Here is a 21,182-nt window from a genome sequence, read left to right as displayed (position 1 = left end):
CTTTTTAATTGACAAGTTAGCGCGCATAACGCAAACTTGTAACAAGTGTTTAATGTGACTCAAGTGGACGATAGCAGATGAAGTTCAGGTCGTTTGGATGATCTAATGTAAGCACCCGAGCGCCAACGTAATGCGCGTGCAGCTTAGAGTACCCACTGGGAACCAGTGCTCCCACCACAATAGAATAGCTGCTTCACTTTTTAATCCAGGTATTGTTAATGGGATTCTGTCCCTCTCTCAGGTATACTTCATTGCTAATGTTGCTGGTAAGACCTCTTCTTTTCCATCTTTGACAAGTCTAAATGTCTTCTGTGAAAAAGACACACGGAGGTCAGTGAAATGTAGTTAGTTTGGGCTGCTCAGACCAGTAGAAAATAATAATTGTAACTGAATACATTTTTTAAGTAACCCTCCCAACCCTGCTTGTAAGTAATACGTCTGGAGCATGTGTGTACAGGAATCCACGCACAGTAAAGCGCTCACTTTGACACCAATGTTTGGTATTGGAGGGGATTTATTTCATTTTCATGATTGTCCATTAACACAGGGCTATAGAGGATGGATGGTGGACGAGACGTACACTAACATCACCACTTTCTTAACTAACGGACATTATGCTTACATACAATTTCAGGTTACAACAGACAGCAAGGGGCAAGATGATGAAGTAATGCAGATTGGAAATTGCAAGAAGGTATGAAGTCACACTGTGTCAAGCACCGGGAAATGAAATCGCAAGGCTGTTTTTCCAAACTGGAATTCAAGGAAGTTTGTTTTGTTTCCTTACAAAACTTGCTGCCTCTGAATGTCACCAGTACATCTTACTTTAGCACTGCAGATCCAGGAAAATGTGTTGCCCTAAAGAGAATCAAAGTTATGGAACTTGTTTAATAAACTGTACACAACATTTACAACTTGTTTGCTTCTTTCTGTCTTTGTGGACACAGATACACATGTAATGAAAAACATACACAGACTGTATGGATGTGTTCTCTTCCTTAAGACTTAAAAATAAATGTGTGAACAGAGGCAGAAAGCTCCAATGAGAAATAAAAGATTTGATACAAATTAAATATGAACAAATTAAACGAGTATAGTACAAAGATTCTATAAGAATCATACATGGATTCCAAAGCTTGAGTTATAATTACAAGCTTCCCTCACACAGTTCACATAAACACATAAGAAAAGGTTACTTTAAGATGAGTCGTTATTAATCTTTTATCTGTGTATAAAATCTGGTTAAATTACTTTACTGATTGTATGAAGAAATAAAAAACAAACAAACATCAGAAATATGTTTCCTAACTCATTGTTTCTTTTGTTTAACACACATAAAACAAAAGTGGCTAAAGTTTGTCCCCAGAGGAAGCTGTTTGAGACGCCATGTCTGCAGGCCTTCTTCTTCCCTGGCAGGGACCAGCACTGCCTGTGGGGCTGTGGAGCTGTGGGGCTGTGGAGCTGTGGGGCTGTGGGGCTGTGGAGCTGTGGAGCTGTGGAGCTGTGGGGCTGTGGAGCATTACTCTACAGCTATTTGTTATTATTTTCTCCATCGCATTAATGTCATCATATTTTGTGAGAAGCCTCCATACAAAGTGTCCCACTTCCACTTTTCTGCTTATTTTAATTAATGCTACCTTATTAGCACCTATAAGCTACTTATGTTAAGTCATAAAAGCGATAGGAAAGTAATAGATATAAACATGATTTGAAAACCAACTCAAATCATAGCATGAAGGTGAGGACAGGCTGTACAAAGGAAATGTACAAAATATTAAAATAAGCACAGAGCAGTAGTTCTGGTTGGCGCTAACAAGTAGGTAGATCTGAAGATCTGTGAAGATAGACGTATCAACAGTGAAAAAAACGTCCTTCCTCCTGAGTCTGTCACTCATCTTTTGTTTTCTTAGTCTTTTTTCCTTTTCTTTTTTCACACTGACAGACAGAGAGAAGGCACGCTGCACATTTCCACAAACCTCCATCCTACTGAATATCTCTGCTCAATGCTTTTGTAAAAAGAAGCGTCTTTGTGTGTGCCTCCTCACACACACATGTCTACGATGCCCTCGTCTGCAGCCAGGAGGTGTGTCTTGAGCCCTGGAGCCATGTCCTGCATCTTCACCTGCTCCGAGTCCAGGGGCCCCTGAGAGTCCTGGCCGTAGTGCTGCTGCCGCAGGTTGGAGCTGCCCCCCCCGGTGGAGTACATGCCGGAGTCTCCACTGCCACTGCTGCTGCGACTGTGTTTGCTGCTGGAGACATGAACATTTAGTCATTCACCACAACGTACATGATTATATGTGAACACAGTACTTGAAGGTTGTAAATCCCAAAGAGGAGAAGGGCCACATGGGATTTTTTGGATCTGAACAGTCAGCAATTCTGAGAAAGAGTCAGACTTTTCCTCTCAAAATTAGGATTTCTTTCTCATAATTCTGACTTATATCAGAACAAAAAAAGAATCACTTTTGATCTGATCTATAAAAAAACAATGGAGATCCTCTCCCATACATTTAAATATAAAAGCCAATAAAACATTTTGGGGTATTTTATTTTGAATGCACTAGTACAGTGTCTGATGTAGAAATAAAGCACCTGCTGTCTGGCTCCAGGCCCGTTGGCTCGGGCAGGAACTCGGGGGGCGGGCTGTGGATCTCAAGAAGTGGGGGGGCTGGGCAGACCGTCACTTTATCACACAACAGCTCCGAGTCGAACTCGGGGAGGAGGCGAGGAATGTCAGAACCAGAGGAGCCACAGAGATACTGAGGGGAGGAGAAAGAGCAGAGAAGAGAGTAACATGAGATTCTAGTGGAACTGAATATAGAACGATACGTTTGTAAACAGCGTGAATAGTTCTTCACTTGACTGGTGTGCCGATCTTACCTGGAACGGGGTAGGCAGCTGGACGGAGGGGTAAAACGTCGCCTTCAATTTCTTGAAGCACCGATAGAAGCCGTAGATGAAGAGCAGCACGACCAAGAAACAGATCACCAGAGAGAGCAGGAAGTACAAAACTATTTCCCACCACGGGACGGTTCCTGTTAAAGTAATCGATGACATCTTTCTGAGCATAGTTGTATTTGTTGGCACAAACAATTTTGTTACCTGTGGCATGCTATTTAGTGTATATTTTATACATATACTATTTTATTTATACAATGGCGAGATTAATGCAGAATCTGAAGTATTTTTCTGAGGAAACATATATTTACTGTTCACCCAAGGGGCCGTACACACGCTGCGTGTTTGGTTTGCTCTGGTTCGCTGTTGTCAATGTACATGTGCTAATTGTTCAGGGTGCAACCAGGACACTACAGCTGCACCCAGAGAAAACAGTAGTTCAACTTTTCTCTGAACAGAGCAGGGACAGAACACAAAGACAGACGGAGGACGAGGTAACATCAGGAAGTTACTGTCATTTCAGTGTCAGTAAAGACCCAGTGAAATCAAATAAAACATTTTCTAAAACGGTTCTGTGTTTGTGCATTTACTGTTCTTCCGTCTCCCTATAAAGAATTGATCTCATATATATGTATATTCTTTAGTGAATGATAATTGGATTTTCTTGGATCAAAATCTTAAGTAAAATCATTTCAATATCACCCAGCCCTGAAGTGTATATGAGGCTCCTACCTTCAGTCTGCGTGCAGAGTGGGGGGGTGAAGCTGCTGCTCTTGTTGTAGAAGTCGTAGCGTGACTGGACCCGCACACAGTACCAGGTCCAGGCCTGCAGGTTGGACAGCGTCACCACTCTTTTCTTGCTGCTCAGAGAGTGGCTTCTGAGGGCCTGGGGCACAGCAGAGAGGAGAGTGCATTTCATTAACAGTCAAACACAAAGTCTGCATTGTGCGTGGATGTCAGTGAGGGGGTGGGGGAAGTTTCTCAAACCCATCATTATTATATATCATGCATTCACATTTTATTAAGATTAACTTACTGATAAACAGATTAAAAACACTAAAACATGATATGCAGCTCATTGCGCTCGATTGTCCACTTCAATGCACATTCAACTTTACAATTCTGCATTGTCACCACTAAACCGTATATTATAGGAGATGATAAGTGTTCAGTCTAGCTGGGCCTCCCAACACAATGTCCATTAGAGTCACTTTCTAGATGTGGTGCATTAGTGTGACCACAAATGTCTGGACAGATCTTAGTGGGGTCATATAAGGGCTTGAAACTCTTAGACAGCTTATTGGTTTATAGGCCTTTCAGTCGTGGTCAGCCAGCAGAGCTCTTACAGCAAACAGCACGTACACACAGAGCTGGTTAAAGGTCTGTTGGGTCACAGAGGGCCATCACAGGGTGAAGAAATGTGTGCATCCTTACAGTCACTGGCCTACAGTCAGTATTACTACTAATAGTGTGGAAATGAAGTTTCTCAAAGCGGACATATTATATTTCCTGTGGCTGGTTTGGATTGGCCTTCAAACAAACACTTGTGTCTCAGTAAAGCTGTGATGCTCAGTGCAAAGAACATCAACCCATATCAAACCACTACAGTGTTCAGAGCTGTGCATGACAGTTTGAAAGTTTGGTTTTTGCAGGCTGGATGTTTAAAATGTTACTTTAAAAGAGGACTGGAAAGCTCATGTTCAGGTTCCACGATCTGAAAATGACATATTTCCGTAAACTATTTTAATGTTTCTGTTATACTCAAAAGTGTAGTGCCACTGGGGCACACCAGAACAATGCTCTGAGATGTCTTTTTCTGAGGAAACATATATACTGTTTACATAAGGGCCTGTATTCATGCAGCTTTTCCCGTTTTGCTCAAGTGCACTGTTGCCTATGTAAATGCACCTATTGGAAGTATCGTTTAGTGCAACCAGGACACAACGGCTACACCGGAAGGTAGTGTAATATTGAGACAAATAAAGAAAGACAAGCAAAAAAAAAGAAAAAATTCCAAAACGATTCTGTGAATCTTTCTTCCCTGTCCTTATAAATAATCTAAATCTAAAACCTTTTATTTTGTCAAGCTGCGATACAACATCTTTTTGATGACTTGAGGTAATGAGTTGCTCGCTTGTGGCTCATAAAAAAAAATATTGAAAAGAAGAGGTTGTTTTATTACTAACAAATAATGTAAACGTTTTTAAGACATAAAAAGTTAGTGTAGAATAAGAAATGTATAATACCAATTGTATTTGTAAAGTATAATTCTTTTTAAATCGATAATGCACCTATTTAGCTTCATAAAATGTCTAGTAGAGTAGGCCTACTGGTTTGCCTTAGGGCATACTGTATGGCAATATACGGTGTATCGTCTCTATGCAGCTTATGCAGCTCGTATGCTGTGGCCTTTATCCAAACATTTTGGCATTCTCTTTAGCTCTGGGTTATTTTAAGACGTAATCACCTCATCTTCTAACCAGTTTCATATGCAAGCAGCTTGCAAGACATCAAAGCACCAGACGCTTGTTCTGTTATTCACTGCCTTATGGCAAAGACAGGAAGCCCCTGCTCCGCAGAGAGGGCACGAGTGAAACCAAAAACAGCAACACCGTCTGAACGCACGGAGCAGAGAGCAGGTGCTCACTGCGGCTCGCTGTGAGCCTCAGGTTTCACCAGGTGTCTTTGGGGACTGATCAGAAAATGGGAAGTGTGAATACTGTACTGTTGCTTTTTCTTCTGCTGTAATATGTGTCTGTAGATCTGTACGGTTGAAACTGTATGAGAGTCTTCACAGCACAACAGGCTTCTGGTCCCAACATCAACAGCTACATCAACAGCAACAAGTTGAAGTTTGAGGACTTTTGGATTCTAATTATTTTGGTATTATAAATAAATATAGTCTGGTTGGGCCAACTATTTGTCGAAGGGGTGTGAGGTGAGCTCCTAACCTGACCGTCTGCAGAGCGTTCCCAGTACCGGATGTGGAAGTACAGATCCTCATGATGCTCCCTCATGGAGCGGTTGGTGCTGGACAGAGGGTCCGAGATCACAATGTCCAGGTTTCTGTCTTCAGGAGACAGAGCCACTTTGCTTGGAGGACCCAGAGCAGCTAGCAGGAGAGAGGAATGGATAGGTCAGGGGCTTTGTATTTCTCCAGCTGCCATATTACTAACATCGTGTTTCATCATCAAAAAGAAGATTTATATTAACTGTACACAGAAGAATAACAAGAAGAAGATGGAGCTAATTTTCACTACTTTGTATACTGCTGCTGGATCTCTTAACCAATAATTACATATCAATATCTTTTCATTATTTCATTTATATTAGCTAATAATCTCAATCTTTTAAGTAAATAAAGCTGCCAGATAAGTGTGGTTCAGTATTGGCTTCTAAAATGTGGTGGCGTAGAAGTAGAAAATAGCATAAAATGTAAGTACTCAGCTGAAGTGCTGTACCTCAAGATTGTTCTTAAGTTTAAGTTAGTTAAATTAAGTTCAATTTAATTTGTCTTTAATTTAATTATCCCATTAAAAAGGTAAATTCAAAACAGATACAAAATATGAGTATAATTTGCGATGAATCTGGGTGAATCGTGAGTTAACTATGGACAACATGTGAACAATCGCGATTACCGTAATTTTCGGACTATAAGCCGCACCTGAATATAAGCCGCAGCAGCGACATACCAGTCTCGGTTCCACTTTTACTTTTGCGCGCTACCTGTCTCACTCTTTTCCGGCCTCCAGCTTTTACTGCTGGAACCCGCCGCTTAAAGGTGGGGGTCCGCGGACCGGCCATAGAGCCCATAGAGTTAAAGGTGTTGGCCGTTAGCTGTAAAAATCCATAGATTAGCCGCACCGTTATATAAACCGCAGCGTCGAAAAATAGGGAAAAAGGCGCGGCTTATAGTCCGAAAATTACGGTAAATATTGAAATTGATTGACAGGCCTAGTCACAACAAATATATGGACTACCATGATTTTGATAACTAATTAATAGTTGCTTTACCAAACCACATTTGTAGGGTACAGTTTCTGAAGGGAGGACCTGCTGCTTTTCTTTTTCTTATATAACATTTATCTGAATATATTTGTGTTTTAGACTGTTGGTCAGACATTTGAACACATCAACAGGGAACTAAGAGTTGTGCTGCTATTTCCTCCAACATCTTACAAACAAAAACATGTATCGAGTCCTATGTTTGACACATTCATTGATAAGCGAAACAATAGTCAGTTTCAGCCCTATCCCTCCCTAATATTATTTCACCTGGTCAGATCAGGATCATTAAGGACCCCAGTCCTTTCCCAATAGAACCATAGTGTAATGCACTGAATCCAGATAAAGCATTTCACTGGTTGGAGAAGAGGCGGGTGCTGAAGAGGTTTGGGTTTCAATGTGATATGCATCGGAAGGCTGTGGCTTAGGAAGTATCAGGAAGAGTCAGGCCGATACCTGGGCCCTGAAGTCAAGATACTGAGCCCCAATGACTTGCTCCCAGTTGTAATGCCAAATGTGTGTGAGTGCATGCATTCCTATGGGCAAGTGGTTACTTGTAAGGGGCTTTATACATACAGCCCCTTTACCATCTTCTAAAATATAGCTAAATATACAATTTATGCATCTTCTATGACTTTCTTTGGATAAACATTTAAAAGAATATTTTAAAAATACTTTGTAACATTTTGTATTACGATTGTTTTAATAATTGATTAGATTGACAATGATCATTTTCTAGACGATTAAACAAATAAAGAGACTTGTGCACTCTTCGGAGCCAGACAAATTCAAATGACACAGCCCAAGGCAACTTATTGGCATTTCAGTAGGAAATAGGTCATACACTGGTTGAATTGAACTATGACGGTTGTTTCAGGATGTGTTCAGATGCTGGTGTCACATTGTGATCCAGCTTTAGAGTGAACCAATGAATCACAACACCCTATAACTATGTTTTACTTGCCTCAGCTTTAGTTTTTTGTATGTTGCCTTGCTGACCTACATGAACTACAAGTAGGTCAGTTTGGAGACGCCCACAGTCTTACTGCGTTTTTTTTTTTAGCGTGAGCCGTCAAAAAAACTTAGTTTACTATTGTGTGGGTTTCTATACATCTTTCATAGTATTTAATCATTTTGAGACTCAACTCAATCTGAGCTCCTCTATGGCAGTGTGAGTTTGAACCTGCACCTTCAGTTATGTCTGCCCGTGTGATTTTCTAAGGTTGGTGAAGCTGTGTAAAACGTGAAGGAGATAAACTTAACTGCCGTCTCTCACTGTGGTTTGATAGTTCAGAGCGGCTTTCTCAAAACACAATGCAGAGGTTACCTTTCCTCACATGTCAGCCACAGCTCTCTGAACATCACTCTGTGGTCGTATCCTCCTCTATCCTGTCAGAGCATGTTTTTCTTACTGTTGATGGTTTGTGATGCTACACCTGAGATCATATACTGCATTCAAAATTGTACTTAAGTAAAAGGAAAAAAGTATTAGCATTGAAAAATAGTAAGGGCTAAAAGTAAAAGTACTCATTATGCAAAATGGCGGGTTTATTTGAATGAATTGACATACTACTGGGTAGCTTAACCTATAATAATATATTATATTGTGTGTTGATTTAACTATGAAGTAACTGCAAATAAACCTGATGTGTAAAATAAATGTATTGGAGTGAAACTATAAAGCAGCATAATGTGAAAATACCTAGATTTGTTTTTACACAAGCACAGTACTTGAGTAAATGTACTTAGTTACAATACACCACTGGTATACAGGGAGGACTGATTGTCCCTCTCCCTGCCCCTCACCTGCCCTCCCCCACTCCTTTTCTCCTCATCGTTTCTCTCACCCTCTTTATCAGGGCAGAAATCCATCGTCGCCCAATCAGAGTCAGTCCCGTTCACACTGGCTCGCACACGAAACACGTAGATGCCCAGGTAGAACAGATTCTTATTTGTAAGGTCACATGACCTATGTGACGTCGTCTCACACCCTGTGTTCCAGTTCGGACTCTTTTTCTTAGAATTCAGCAGGAACTTCCTGAAGGGAAGAGAAACAAAACATTTTGTATCATTCTCAACTGAAAACAACTAGACAGCCTTAATTGAAAATGAATTGAAGCAAACGATAAGCTAGTTTATGTTTTGTGGAATTGCACAATTCTATTGTAAATCTGTATTTATGTCTAACATTGCACAAGAGAAGAACCTCACATATGAAACACATTTTGGAAATTGCACATGCTAATGAATCAATGATAATTAAAATGTGATCATCATCCACAATTTGCACTAACTTTATTCTCTTATTCTCAACTCAAGCATGAGAACCTGCTGACTATACTCCAATGTATGCCAGATGTTTACCAGGAAATACTTGTAGTTTTTTTCTGTGGTGTGGATTCTCCTTCATTTCTCAAACACACACTACAGTCTCAGTAAGGCTGTGATGCTCATTGTAAAGAATATCAACGCATACAAAACCACTACAGTGTTACACATAAAGGATATTATCAGCAGGAAGACAAACCTGTGGAAAGTGTCAAATCCAAAATGAAATGACCATCTTTCCTAGCTCTAACGCCCAAGGCAGTGTCTGAACTCTCTGATGGTCACATCCTGCCTCTCAGCCTTACACACAGCAGTGTCAGCTGACTCCAATGGGAAATGTCTAGTCCACAATATTGCTGGCCCCAGATAGTGGAAAACTTGAGTCACATCACTTCGGAAGCAAAGAAACACCTTAAAACATCAATCTTACTAACAAAAAACGAAACTATTTTAAAACTACCATCTTGGTTCTAATAACCTAAATGTTTAAACAGGATGAGTTCTCTTAGAGGAGATGTTGTCAAAGTAAAGCCTCACAGGTTAATCACTCTGACTCAAAGTGGATATTTTCATCACAAACTCAGTGTGCCTGCTTCCTCTTGCTCATGCATGTGTGGCGTGTGAGACTTACGCCACATAGTGTGTGGTGAAGTTGACGGCGCAACTCTCTGCAGAGCCTTGGTCCCAGTCCCAGATCAGGGTGTAGTTGGTGTTCATGGAGATAACGTTCAAGTTGTGTGGGGGGGGCAGCTGTGCTCCGGCTAATACACGAGAGGAGAACACATGAATAAACAAAACGTCAATGATTAAAACATTAATATAACTGCATTTGACATTTGTATTCATTATATAATATTAGTTGGCTTATCATATGACCCAAATCTTTTCAATGTATCATCATATAGGAAGAAGAGAAGGATATTATTCTTACAATTTAAACATTTTCTTTAAAAGGTCCCATGTCATGGCCATTTCTACTGATCATAATTCCATTGTTGAGGGCGACTAGAATAGATTTACATTGTTCAATGTTCCAAACTCACATTGGTTTCTCATACAGCCTCTCTGTATAGTATGTGTATTCACTCTCTGTCCTAAACGGCTTGTTGGAGCTCCTGACAGAAGAAATATTCTGTCAAAGTCCCCTGCTGAGAACAACATCAAGCCACTTCTGCTAAATTTGATGAGGGAATTATTTTTTCTTACCATTAGTTATTCGTGAGATTGATCCTGTTAGACTCATTAGCCACCTACTAGTGAAACTATCCCAATTTTGGCAGGGTTGTTGCACAACAAATCCAAGCACGCAGAGTAGAAATCTGAGAGCAGACATTTGACCAGCTCACAGAAACAGCCTGAGTGAGAGGAGAAGGTTTTAAGCTGGAACACAGGAAATCTGTGCAAGCAGCAATTTATCTGAGTGCAAGCGTACAGCTTGAGCAGAAGCAGAGCAAATCTAAGCGCAAGCAGGCACTATTTGAGTGCGAGGACAGGGTTTGAGGGAAAGAAATACATATTCTGAATGTGAAATCAATCAATTATGCTCTCAAATTTAAAGACCACGCTCTTGAATAAAGATAGGGAATAACCCCCATACTCGTGGACATTCCATTTTTCATGTTCTTCCAAAAATAAATACGCAACCATGTTCCCAACACCAACGTACAAACCAAACCGTGAAGTGTGTATCGAGGGTTAATAAACTACAGTCAGTGTGTGTGTGTGTGTGTGTGTGTGTGTGTGTGTGTGTGTGTGTGTGTGTGTGTGTTCATGGTTATGTTGCACAACAGTTTGTCCCACTGATGTGTTTGACTTGTTTTGGGCAACAATGGAACTCCATGGCAAGGAGGACAATGATATATGAGGCTTCGAATAGTGAAAAATGGAAATGTGCTTATCTATCTACGGTATTGATAAAAAACTAATATAAGCGATTGTGTCATTTGAGATGTAGCTGTATTAACCCTCCTATTGTCTTCGTTTAACCCCTTACTTTGGTGTTTGCAGTCAAATTTGACCGGTCCCGTTTTAACTGCTATTACATTAACACAAAAAACATTAATCATCACCAAATGTCATTGAACACCCTTTCAAACTGTAAATATTGTATCAGACTACTGGTATACATGGAAAACTGCAGTGAATATACAAAGAACAGACACTGAACATGTATTGTGAGTGCCAGGTGTGATTCACATGGGGGGATTGGGCATGCATAAGGGGGGGGGGATGTGTGTGTGTGTGTGTGTGTGTGTGTGTGTGTGTGTGTGTGTGTGTGTGTGTGTGTGTGTGTGTGTGTGAGAGAGATAAAAGGTACAGAAAGCAGCACTAAAAGTTAATATTCATTCTTAACAATCATTATTTAAAAAAGGTCACTCAAGTTATTTAACATTTTGTAGTTGATTTAACATTATATTGCTACTAACATCAAAACTAAAATGCTTTACTTATATACAGGGCTCGACATTAAGGACTGCCCGATGGCCCGGGGCCATCTAGTATTTAGCTCGGGCAATGAAGCCTCACCTGCTGGTTGCCCGATCGGGCAATCTATTATACCAGTATCATGCAGCTCGCGGATCCAGTAATGAGTGACAAGACAGTAAAACTAAACATATCTATAACTAGTTTAGGTAGTTTGAGAGGTAATTAAAATAGCTACGTGTGATATTCTAACATGAAGTCTGTGTTTTGTCCGCTCACCGCTGCATGTGATCATGCAGAGCTGCGTGTCGACAAGTCAGCAGCAGCTGATCTCTCTCTCCCGTCAGATTAGACTTCACTCGCGTTTATGTCCATATCGATCAGATCCAGCTAGTTCTAGCTAATGATTTGACTACCTGCTTATTAAAAGACACCGTGACCTAAACAATAAGTGTCGCTATGCAACTGGGTGAGGCCACAAAGTATAGCGCAGCATTATGCATTTGTTTACATGCCCACCGGAACCCCGAGGCATTAGCAACAGATCAACGCACAATCAACCCATACAGCACATCTCTTTCTCCACATTAAGTGTTACACATTAGAATGGACTACTCTTGTCTGTCACATATTCTTCTTGTCTGTCACATAAGTGGCGCAACTGAAGCGGTATTGCGCTAAAGGGAAATTATTTTGACCGGACATTTTGACCGAAGAGATTTAGATTTGCTTGCTAACGGGGAACTCTGACGTCGCCATTGTGTGTGCTTCGCGGATGCACTCGGCTGCTCGGGTCTGCTCAGTCAGCTTCTGGATGAGGAGGCATTCCTTCGACCACCTTACTAACATTACAAACATTTTCAACAGGGGCCATAATAGCGTAAATAATGTTTGTTTTGGCAGTTATAACTGCATGTAATGTTTTCTACTTTTTTACATCTGGGAAGGCATTTGCCTTCAACAGATGGAAAGTGTCTTGACCAACAACTTAAGTATTTATTATAGCTACTGTATGCAGGGCATGCAAGCGAGCAAACACAAACAAGTGAAATGAAGAATACAATTTAAATTGTAATATTGTGATGGTTCATCTTATAATTCAGTCTATAAAATGCACCAGACAGCATCTAAGACCTGCAAAAATCTAAATGTTCTAGGGGGAGGCCCCCCAAACCCTTTGTGCGTCATTTCGTCTGCGCGCATTTTTCAGGGCAATCTCTATTTGGCTCAGGGCCATCTGTAAATTAGCTTAGATGGCCCACAGGGCCATCTCCCAAAATCCTTAATGTCATGCACTGATATAACATATTATTACATGCTATTCTTTCTTAAAATCTGATATATGATTTCAGGTTGTTGTGTGGCTTTAGGAGTGGAAAATGAAAGTGTTTTTTGGCTGAGATTACAGCTGTTGCAACAAAAGAAGCAACAATGGAAGTGAGGCTGTACCAACTTTCCTGACAACATGAGAAAAAAACAACAGGTGTTTCAACATGTGTTTGGAAATATGATGGAGACTAAAAGACCCACATTTTCCAAGAAGGATGCCAAAACGTTAATGCTTAGAATGTACCAGTAAAGAGAAGCAAAAATAAAGGGGAAGTGTGCTTAAAGGTCCCATGTCATGCTCTTCCGGTTATTACCCGTCCCCTTGTGTGTTATGAAGGTTTTTCTGCATGTAAACGGTCTGCAGAGTCAAAACCCCTCAAAGTACACCCTGTTGCGAGTAAAACTCTAACACAGAAAATACCTCCCCAAAACGCCTCGTTGGAGATACGTCACTGTCCATTGATTCTTCCGGGTAACTCATGATGTCATGCGTTACCCGGAACCAAATGGACCAATCCGTGGAGCCGTTACGTTACGTCCGCGGAGCCGTTACGTTAAGCCCCCGCTGATTGGTCCAAATTGACCAATCCACGGACTTCCTCACACACACATTCAGTGCATGCAACTCTGCTGATTTCTTCTCCCTGACTGCAGGCTGATAACAGACAGTTGGGATCGCAGCAAAATTCTCTCTGCAGACTAGGGGTTTCACAACTACCAATATTTACTAGTCGACTAGTTTTTCAAAATAGTAGTCGACTAGTCGACTAGTCGTTACGTCATAATAGAGACACACAAAGAGAGGTTTACAACTGTATTTTCTATTGGAACTCATACAGTAACATTAAACACTGCATTTTAATTTGTGTTACATGGCTGAGTAAATAACAAACACTGGACTCACCAAAAAACAGCAAAAAACTCTTGTTTACATAAATGCCACGTAAATCCAGTGCGCAACAGCGCATTGCGCAACACTTTATTCGCTGTCCTCCACGATAACGTCCACCTTTCCATATTTTTGGTTTCAACACCAATGCATCGACATGTGAGGGGAGGAGGCTTGACCGCTTTCGGGTGACAGTGTTGCCTGCCAGGGAAAAAACCCTCTCACTCGGGGTGCTTGTGGCTGGAATAGCCAGGTAGGTCCTCGAAAGCGGGGGAAGCGGTGCAAGTTTTCTGCCCACCACTCCAGTGGATTATCCATTGTGGGGAAATGCGGTGTCCGCTGGCAGTAATCCCGTAGCTCATCATCCGCATCACTGTTGACCCGTGTTTTCTTGCTGTTCGTTTGCCTCTGTTCAGTGCTGACGCCGCTCCGTTGCTCACTGGTGCTAGCATTACTGCTAGTGCTAGCTGTCGGCAGCGGGTGTTTCATCTTCAGATGGTTGCGCATAGCAGATGCATTTGTATTGTACTTCAGTACAGCTGTACACAACTGACACTTCACTGTGGAGTTGGTTACATCTTCGTTGAAGTACTGCCGTACATAAGAATGTCGGACGTGTTTTGTAGCATTTTGCAGCACCTCGTTTACCTCCATTTTTTTCCACGACTAGTCGACTAGGGCCTACAGTGCCGACTAGTGGTAAAGGTAGTCGACTAGTCGACTAGTCGATTAGTTGGTGAAACCCCTACTGCAGACCCATTCTCACAGCGTTTATCAACCTTTTTCTTACTCAATATCAAGCCACACTTATTGTTTTTACTTCGGCTGTGACTTTGTGTGTGCTCAGAGTGAGTTTGGCTGTGTTTCGCTGTCGCTAAACAAGGAAACCACACCTCCACGGAGCTCAGCGCGATTCACAACGTCCCGACCAATCAGAGCACAATGTGCTCACAGGGAGGGTGGGGGCTGGAGCTATTGGAGCTACAACGAGCCGTTAAAGGCAGAGAGTGAAATTCAATGAATACACGTAGTTTACAGAGATGCTGTATGAGAAACCAAAGTGATTTTGGAAAATTGCACAATATAAATCTATTCTATTAGACCTCAACAATGGAATTATGATCAGTGGAAATGGCCATGACATGGGACCTTTAATGTGTCTGAGACCTGAGCAAAGAAGAACCATGCTAGGAAGTCAAGCTAAATATCCAGCTTACAGCAAGGGGACCTCAAGAAAGAGGAACAAATAATCACGCTGAGTAATTATGGCCCAGCAAGACACCTGTCTGCAGAGTAGGAATTGTATTATTGTGTCTTTACTGAAGATTTCCGACACAAGCGACCAATAATACATGTAAAACTGTGCCACGATTATCTGAGGCCTCCCACATGACTGTACGGAAACTGACCTTGAAAGACCAAAAGAGGAAATCTGAGGGAGGAATAGAGACTGTTTCTTAGAGCTCACTGTGATCTGTCTGTTTTGTGTGCCTAAGCTTCATAGGTCCCTGTGGACTGATGAGGTCACACTTTATTTTCCTCACTGACTCAGTTCCTCATTCTTTTTCTTGTGCAATGCTTTTTGTACTGTCTGACCAACACCACCCTCTCCGCAGTGCGGTTCAAATATCACGTTTCAACTTGCTAAATCAAACCCTTATGGTTTCACAATCAGCCTTTCCATGATTCAGAGCTGCCCTCAAGAACTGAACTGATCAAAAAAAACGCTGGGCTATAAATAAACAAAACAAAACAAAATGTAAGAGCTGAGTTGTATGACCCATCAATATCAGATCACAACCAGTATTGATTCTTAAGGGCACTTTTTAAAGCATTTCGGGTAAATAGTGTAAAACGATCAGCCTACATGTTTTAAGTGAGATTCAAACAACTCAGTCCAATAAAATGACAGTATATCAATATTGTGATATGAGACTAGATATTACGGTAAATGTCATAGTATGCAGGTTTCTTTTTGAAAAATACAGTATGAGGGCAATACTATGGCGCTGATCTTGTATATATATATCAATTCTCGCTAGCACATGAAGGAAGATTGTATACAAGATGGCGCCACGGACTTAAAAAACAACGCAACATCGGAGCTCTGTAAAAACAAAGCTGTCTATGTCGTCTGGCGCTCTATTTTCATTTTTTTTTAGTAATTATACCGTTTTTGACAAACAGAAACATTGTTTTCTGGCATCACTTCAAAATGTACGGGGCACATTTTCAGCAATTTGGTATGAGGGCGCACGTCAAAAGTAAGAGGTTGCAGAGCTCCCGTTACCCGTTTAGACAAAACCCTGGTCTGGCATAATTGTCTTTTCCTCGTTTAAAGTCTGCATTACAGTAAAGTGATGTTACTCTCTGAACTTATTGTACTGTTCTAGGAGATCATTATATTCACATTACTGATTATTATTTATCAAATACCTCCTTATGTCAATATTTTGTAAAGCAGCAATAATCAACCCTAGAATATGATTGCATCATGGAGGTAGCTAATTTGTTGAAATATATCATTTGATTTGACCAAAAACCTTGATAAAGAATCAAAGAGTGGTGTATGTCTTGGACAGAACCATCTCAGATAGTGTGTAGATCGTTCATGTAGAGAGCATTATATCAACAGCCAAATTGTTGATTAGCAAACTTGTAGAATTGAGTACAGTTGCCAGCCAGGGTTATCTATAAAGCTGGTATAATCAACGTTTGATGAGAAACACTTCAAAACACTGTCAAATAAATACTTCATGACAATTGTATAAGATCAAAAGTGACCTTTTTCAAATCTTGCTTTTCATCTGACACAAAAACGATCAATCAGTTTAGCGAATGAGGACAAATAAAACCCTGTAGGACAATAACCAGTTTAAAACAGTAGCCAGATTTATACTGAGATGAATATAATTCAAAATGTATCCGAATGCTCCAAATAGCACCAGTCAACAAGTGCTTGTATCATTAGAAAAACTTCTGGTTAGCAAGAGGAAAGGTTACTGAAAACCCTGCGTGTTCACCTGCAGGGCATTAAGATATTGTTAGAGCCAGTATTTTCATTTGATAAGAAAGGCCACCTCATTTTGACGTCTGTAGTCAACAGACTATTAAAGACTACAACTCCCACTGTGCCTACTCTAAAGTGACAATGATGGGCAACCTGCTAGAAAGACACCGTCGAGGAACAGTTTTTAACCGTTAAAGTACCCTTTAAGTTAGTAAGTTATATAAGCCTTATCAAGAAGAAAGAATACCTAAGTTGTTTGTTATTTTTATTTGAGTTTTGCTTATTTGTTTTGAATATTGTAAAGGCCTCTTTTCTTTGTTGCACATGTAAAAGTTTGCTATTTTTATTTTTAAAAAACACATCGTTAATACCATCCAAACCATCGGAGGTCAAGCAACTCTTCAAACTGTAAGTAACAAAAATATAAAGGAAGAAAGTCTGTTTAAGGCGTCTAGTGGCTTGATAAATAAACCACGGAAGAAGCCACGACAGATGTTGTAAAGATAAAGCCTCCTTCGCCCCCACAGAGAAGATTCCATAGCACTGAGTAACATCGGGCCGCAGGTATTAAAGGTGTGGCACACCATATGCGTATGAGTGAAACTGCATCACAGTCAAACTGAAGTGAAACCCGTCACCTGATGGAGGTGGATGAGTATACGTTTGGCCAACGTGGCTCAAATCTTCCTCAATATCGCTCATCACTCATTTCATAACCATACCACAATAGCATGCTTCTTGCAATTCAATTAATACATGGCTTTTTTGCACCATATCTTAATACATAACTTTTATCACAAAATTGATCTATTGAAGGATAATAAATCATATTGTGGAATGAATGCCTAGGCTCAGCTTTATAAAACCGGTCAATTTGATTTATGTTGACCAAACAAATGAAAAAGGAGTCCTACTCTATCATTCTTAGCTGAGAGAGGTATTTACAAAGAAATGTTTTGCAAGAATTTAGTAGAGCTTTACAAATAACTAATCCTGTTCAATCACACATGGGGCGAAGCCTGCGAGCTAGTTCAGGCAGTCAACTGGAGCACCAATGATACATTTACACGTGACGCACCTCGTCTCTCTTACACCCTACCAAACACATTCTCCTAAACATGCCGCTCTATTTAAGCTGCCAGGTCTTCCTGCCTCTGCCTCGCTATGCTGCTGCTGCCACTGCTGTGTTCACTTGCTATTGCTACGTTCATGTTCCTGCTGCTCTGTTTCATGTTGCTGCTGATGCTCGCCTGACACACCACCACCCCAGCTCCACCCCAGCTTCCACCTGTAGGCTCGGGGGGGATAGTTATCTAATCATCACTCAATGTTCTTTGTAAATCTGTGGAGCGATGAGGCCCGAGCCTAGACGCCAAACTCAAACTATATGCTGCTTCTAATAAACATATTAAGAAACACGTGAGTTGTCTGACTGAAGTACACTTTGAATATTGCATTAGCTCTGATCATTTCACTGGCTTTTGAACATCAGCTTTGGAAGAATATTTTGTACAGCACACTTCCCCGAGACACAATGAATCTGAGGAAAAGAGAGTCCTTATCCTGAGAGCCTTGCTTTCTATATCTAAAGACTTTAGGGCTGAATTAAAAATAAAGACAAAAACCGGACTTGACATTTGCTCGCAACAATAAGAGTGTAAACAACCCACAATGCAACACTCTGTAGGAGCTGGTTTACAGAGGCACTGTTCTTTCAAAAATAAATATCCGATGTTGTGAACTGGGCCTTTTATAAAGAATGTCTTCTGAGTGGAAGGAAAAGGAAAGCTCTACTTAGCCAACAAACACACAAACATAGGCTACATCTTATCGCTGCTAAATGATTTGTACTCCAAGGACATGCAGAGCTTGGCCAGGGATTTGAGAAAATTCCACTCCTTTCAAAAAGGAACATAAAGCATCAAAACAAGCTTTTTATGGTCACATGTTCTCTACACTAAAACAGACTTACTGTAACATCTATTTGCATTTACACCTTTATTGCGATATGTAGCCCGTCCTCCTCTAACAAGTGTACACTGTATGTCAAGAGGTTATGTTTACATGCTTTCACAAAATCTGCCTCTATTTATTAAGAATGTTCACTATTAGTGGACAAACGTCAGTCGGCTCAAAAAGTCTTAGTCGAGCAATTTTTCATTAGTCTATTATTTGCATAAGTTAAATAAAAATTAAATTAAACTCCTTCTGGGCACTGCATTGTCGCATCGGGCAGAAAACCCCCTCTGACTTTTACCTGGAGCTAGTCAAAAGTCATTTATGTCCAAGAGTGGTTTCGTTTTGGGTGTTTGTCTGTTGTGCTGTGTTGAGAGAATACATGAACAAAATGGAAGAATCTTTACCAGCATCATTCATCATAGTATATATTTATAAGCCTCATTATTACAGTTTTATTTGATATGTAGCCCAACGTACCATGATGTTACCCATAACGTTCTTTCTATGCACTGGAGCTAAAGTCATTTCCTGAAGCCAAAAATAAATATAATGAATCATCATAAAAGTGCAATGACTAGCCGACTCATTTATTGAACTGAAGACTATTGGTAGGACAATATTTGGTCAAGAGCAGCCCTACTATACTATTTTGATAATCGGAGTGTAAGTAAGTGTATGTTTTGAATAACTTTAATCACGGCCTCATTTGTACTGAGGAACAAACGTACAGGCGGGTCAGAAACAAGGAGCTGACTACAGTGGATGGTAGAGGCCAAACATCACAAGCAGGTTTCTCTATGCTTCAGGGCAGGAAGTGTGTGTGAGTGAAAGGGATTGTGTTATCCAAAACACATTGCTGGTCTTCTGCTACAACATGAACCATGCAGAATTGTCAGGTGGTGTTCTGCCTTTTGTTCCGAGAGGCAAAACTAAGCGTGGAGAAGAGGTCAGGTATTATACTGCAAATAAAACAATTACACAGAATCTACCAGAAAACTGCAGGTGTACTACAACTATAACTTCGATTAAAACAAGGCTTACAAAATATATAATTTCTGTTTTAAATGTATTTAAGTTTCACTTTAAAATGCATTTCTGTTGCAATATAATTGTTGCTTGTAATGTTCTTTTGTACAGCACTTTGCAATGCTTAGTGTTGGAATGTGCTGTATAAATCAACCTGCCCTGCTTTGAAATGAAAACAGCATATTCACCTTGTACATGATCCATAACATGTTGATTGATCTTAGATTGTACCGTTTGAGTGAACTTATTTGTACTACTCATATTGTCTAAAACTGAAGCATGTTAAACCTGTGTTTCTACTTGTAACCATCTAGCATCACAGGAAGCACCGACTTTGCATTTCATTGCACAGAAGCACTTTCTGGTTATCTGAGCATTTCAGACAATAAACCAATTCAGCACCTCTAGCTTAAATGTTAGCATGTATCATCTTTCAGTTGTAACCGTAACACATGTATTACTGTGCGACTCGCTAACAGAAATGCATGTGCCCATCTTTAATTTCGCTAGAAACCGAAAACAACAGGCTAAGACAAGGCCAAAGTGGACGTTCCTTAATATGTTTAGACCTCCAATACATCAAGTAACGTTATGAAAAGCTAAGAGCTAACGTTAGGCCTGTAACACAGTTTAGCTAAGTGTGTTTAAAACCGTGTGTTTTAGAGAAATTAACATGTAGCATTAGCCACCACGGCCACTGCCAAATGAGCTAACAGGTAACTGTGCGGGATACTCAATGACGAATGTTAAACAGCAAACTAACTTACCTGTGTTGATCTGAAAGCACCAGAGGAGAAAGCAAACGTAGAAAGCAGCAGACATGGTTGATATTCTTCGAGGTATTGACTGTTTTTTGCAGTCCTCCGTCCAGAATCTCCGCCGCTGGATGTGCACCTTCTGCAACTGCCAGCGATTGGACGTGGACTTCCGGTTTCATTTCAAAATAATAGCCAAGTCAAACCAACAAGCATCTGTTTTTTATAATGACTCTTTACTATGTTTTCTTTTTTAATCATCAAACAAGCAATAAAATAAGTCAAAAATAAATATTTGTAACAATACTTTTATCCCACATGCATACATGCCATCCCTAGCAAACATCTTCCATCTCCCTAGCTTTCTAATTCCTTCTCCAACCTATTCATTTGAGTCTTTGTGTGGGTTTTAAAGATCAGCATACATCATGTATTTGATTTACTCATGAGGCTACCCATTTCTTATTGCAAGACAAGATGACCTAACACCACCACATAGCCATCGTTCATCTTTTCCATAGGTGTAATAAAGTGATTACATCTCATAAACTCAGCTATA

At 40.4% G+C, this 21,182-nt stretch overlaps 1 protein-coding gene across 2 annotated transcripts; it reads right to left on the bottom strand.

Moving 5' to 3' along the window:
• Window positions 1–496: 496 nt before the first annotated feature.
• Window positions 497–20,812, bottom strand: LOC307029301 (interferon alpha/beta receptor 1b-like). 2 transcript variants are annotated; one of them, XM_079665123.1, is made up of 8 exons: window positions 20,636–20,812; window positions 9,863–9,992; window positions 8,751–8,941; window positions 5,850–6,010; window positions 3,631–3,784; window positions 2,881–3,035; window positions 2,593–2,759; window positions 497–2,249 (listed from the first exon to the last, which is right to left on the bottom strand). In XM_079665123.1, the coding sequence occupies exons 1-8, from the start codon at window positions 20,688–20,690 to the stop codon at window positions 2,042–2,044; spliced, it is 1,221 nt and encodes a 406-aa protein (XP_079521249.1). In that variant the 5' UTR covers window positions 20,691–20,812; the 3' UTR covers window positions 497–2,041. The 2 variants fall into 2 exon arrangements, with proteins under 2 accessions (XP_079521249.1, XP_079521250.1); XM_079665124.1 differs by having other exon boundaries at window positions 497–2,246; window positions 20,636–20,811.
• Window positions 20,813–21,182: the final 370 nt, after the last annotated feature.

This window comes from Notothenia rossii (assembly GCF_949606895.1).
Source record: "Notothenia rossii genome assembly, chromosome: 2".
NCBI classification, from domain to species: domain Eukaryota; kingdom Metazoa; phylum Chordata; class Actinopteri; order Perciformes; family Nototheniidae; genus Notothenia; species Notothenia rossii.
This window is presented reverse-complemented; position numbering and strand designations above follow the sequence as displayed.

Bases quoted from the DNA above. Each gene is read 5' to 3' on its own strand.
- LOC307029301 (XM_079665123.1), bottom strand. From the start codon at position 20,690: ATGTCTGCTGCTTTCTACGTTTGCTTTCTCCTCTGGTGCTTTCAGATC. The intron at 8,942-9,862 runs GTAAGTCTCACA...TCTTCCCTTCAG, and splicing joins TTCACCACACACTATGTGGC to GAAGTTCCTGCTGAATTCTA. The intron at 3,785-5,849 runs GTTAGGAGCTCA...GCTGTGCCCCAG, and splicing joins AACGCTCTGCAGACGGTCAG to GCCCTCAGAAGCCACTCTCT.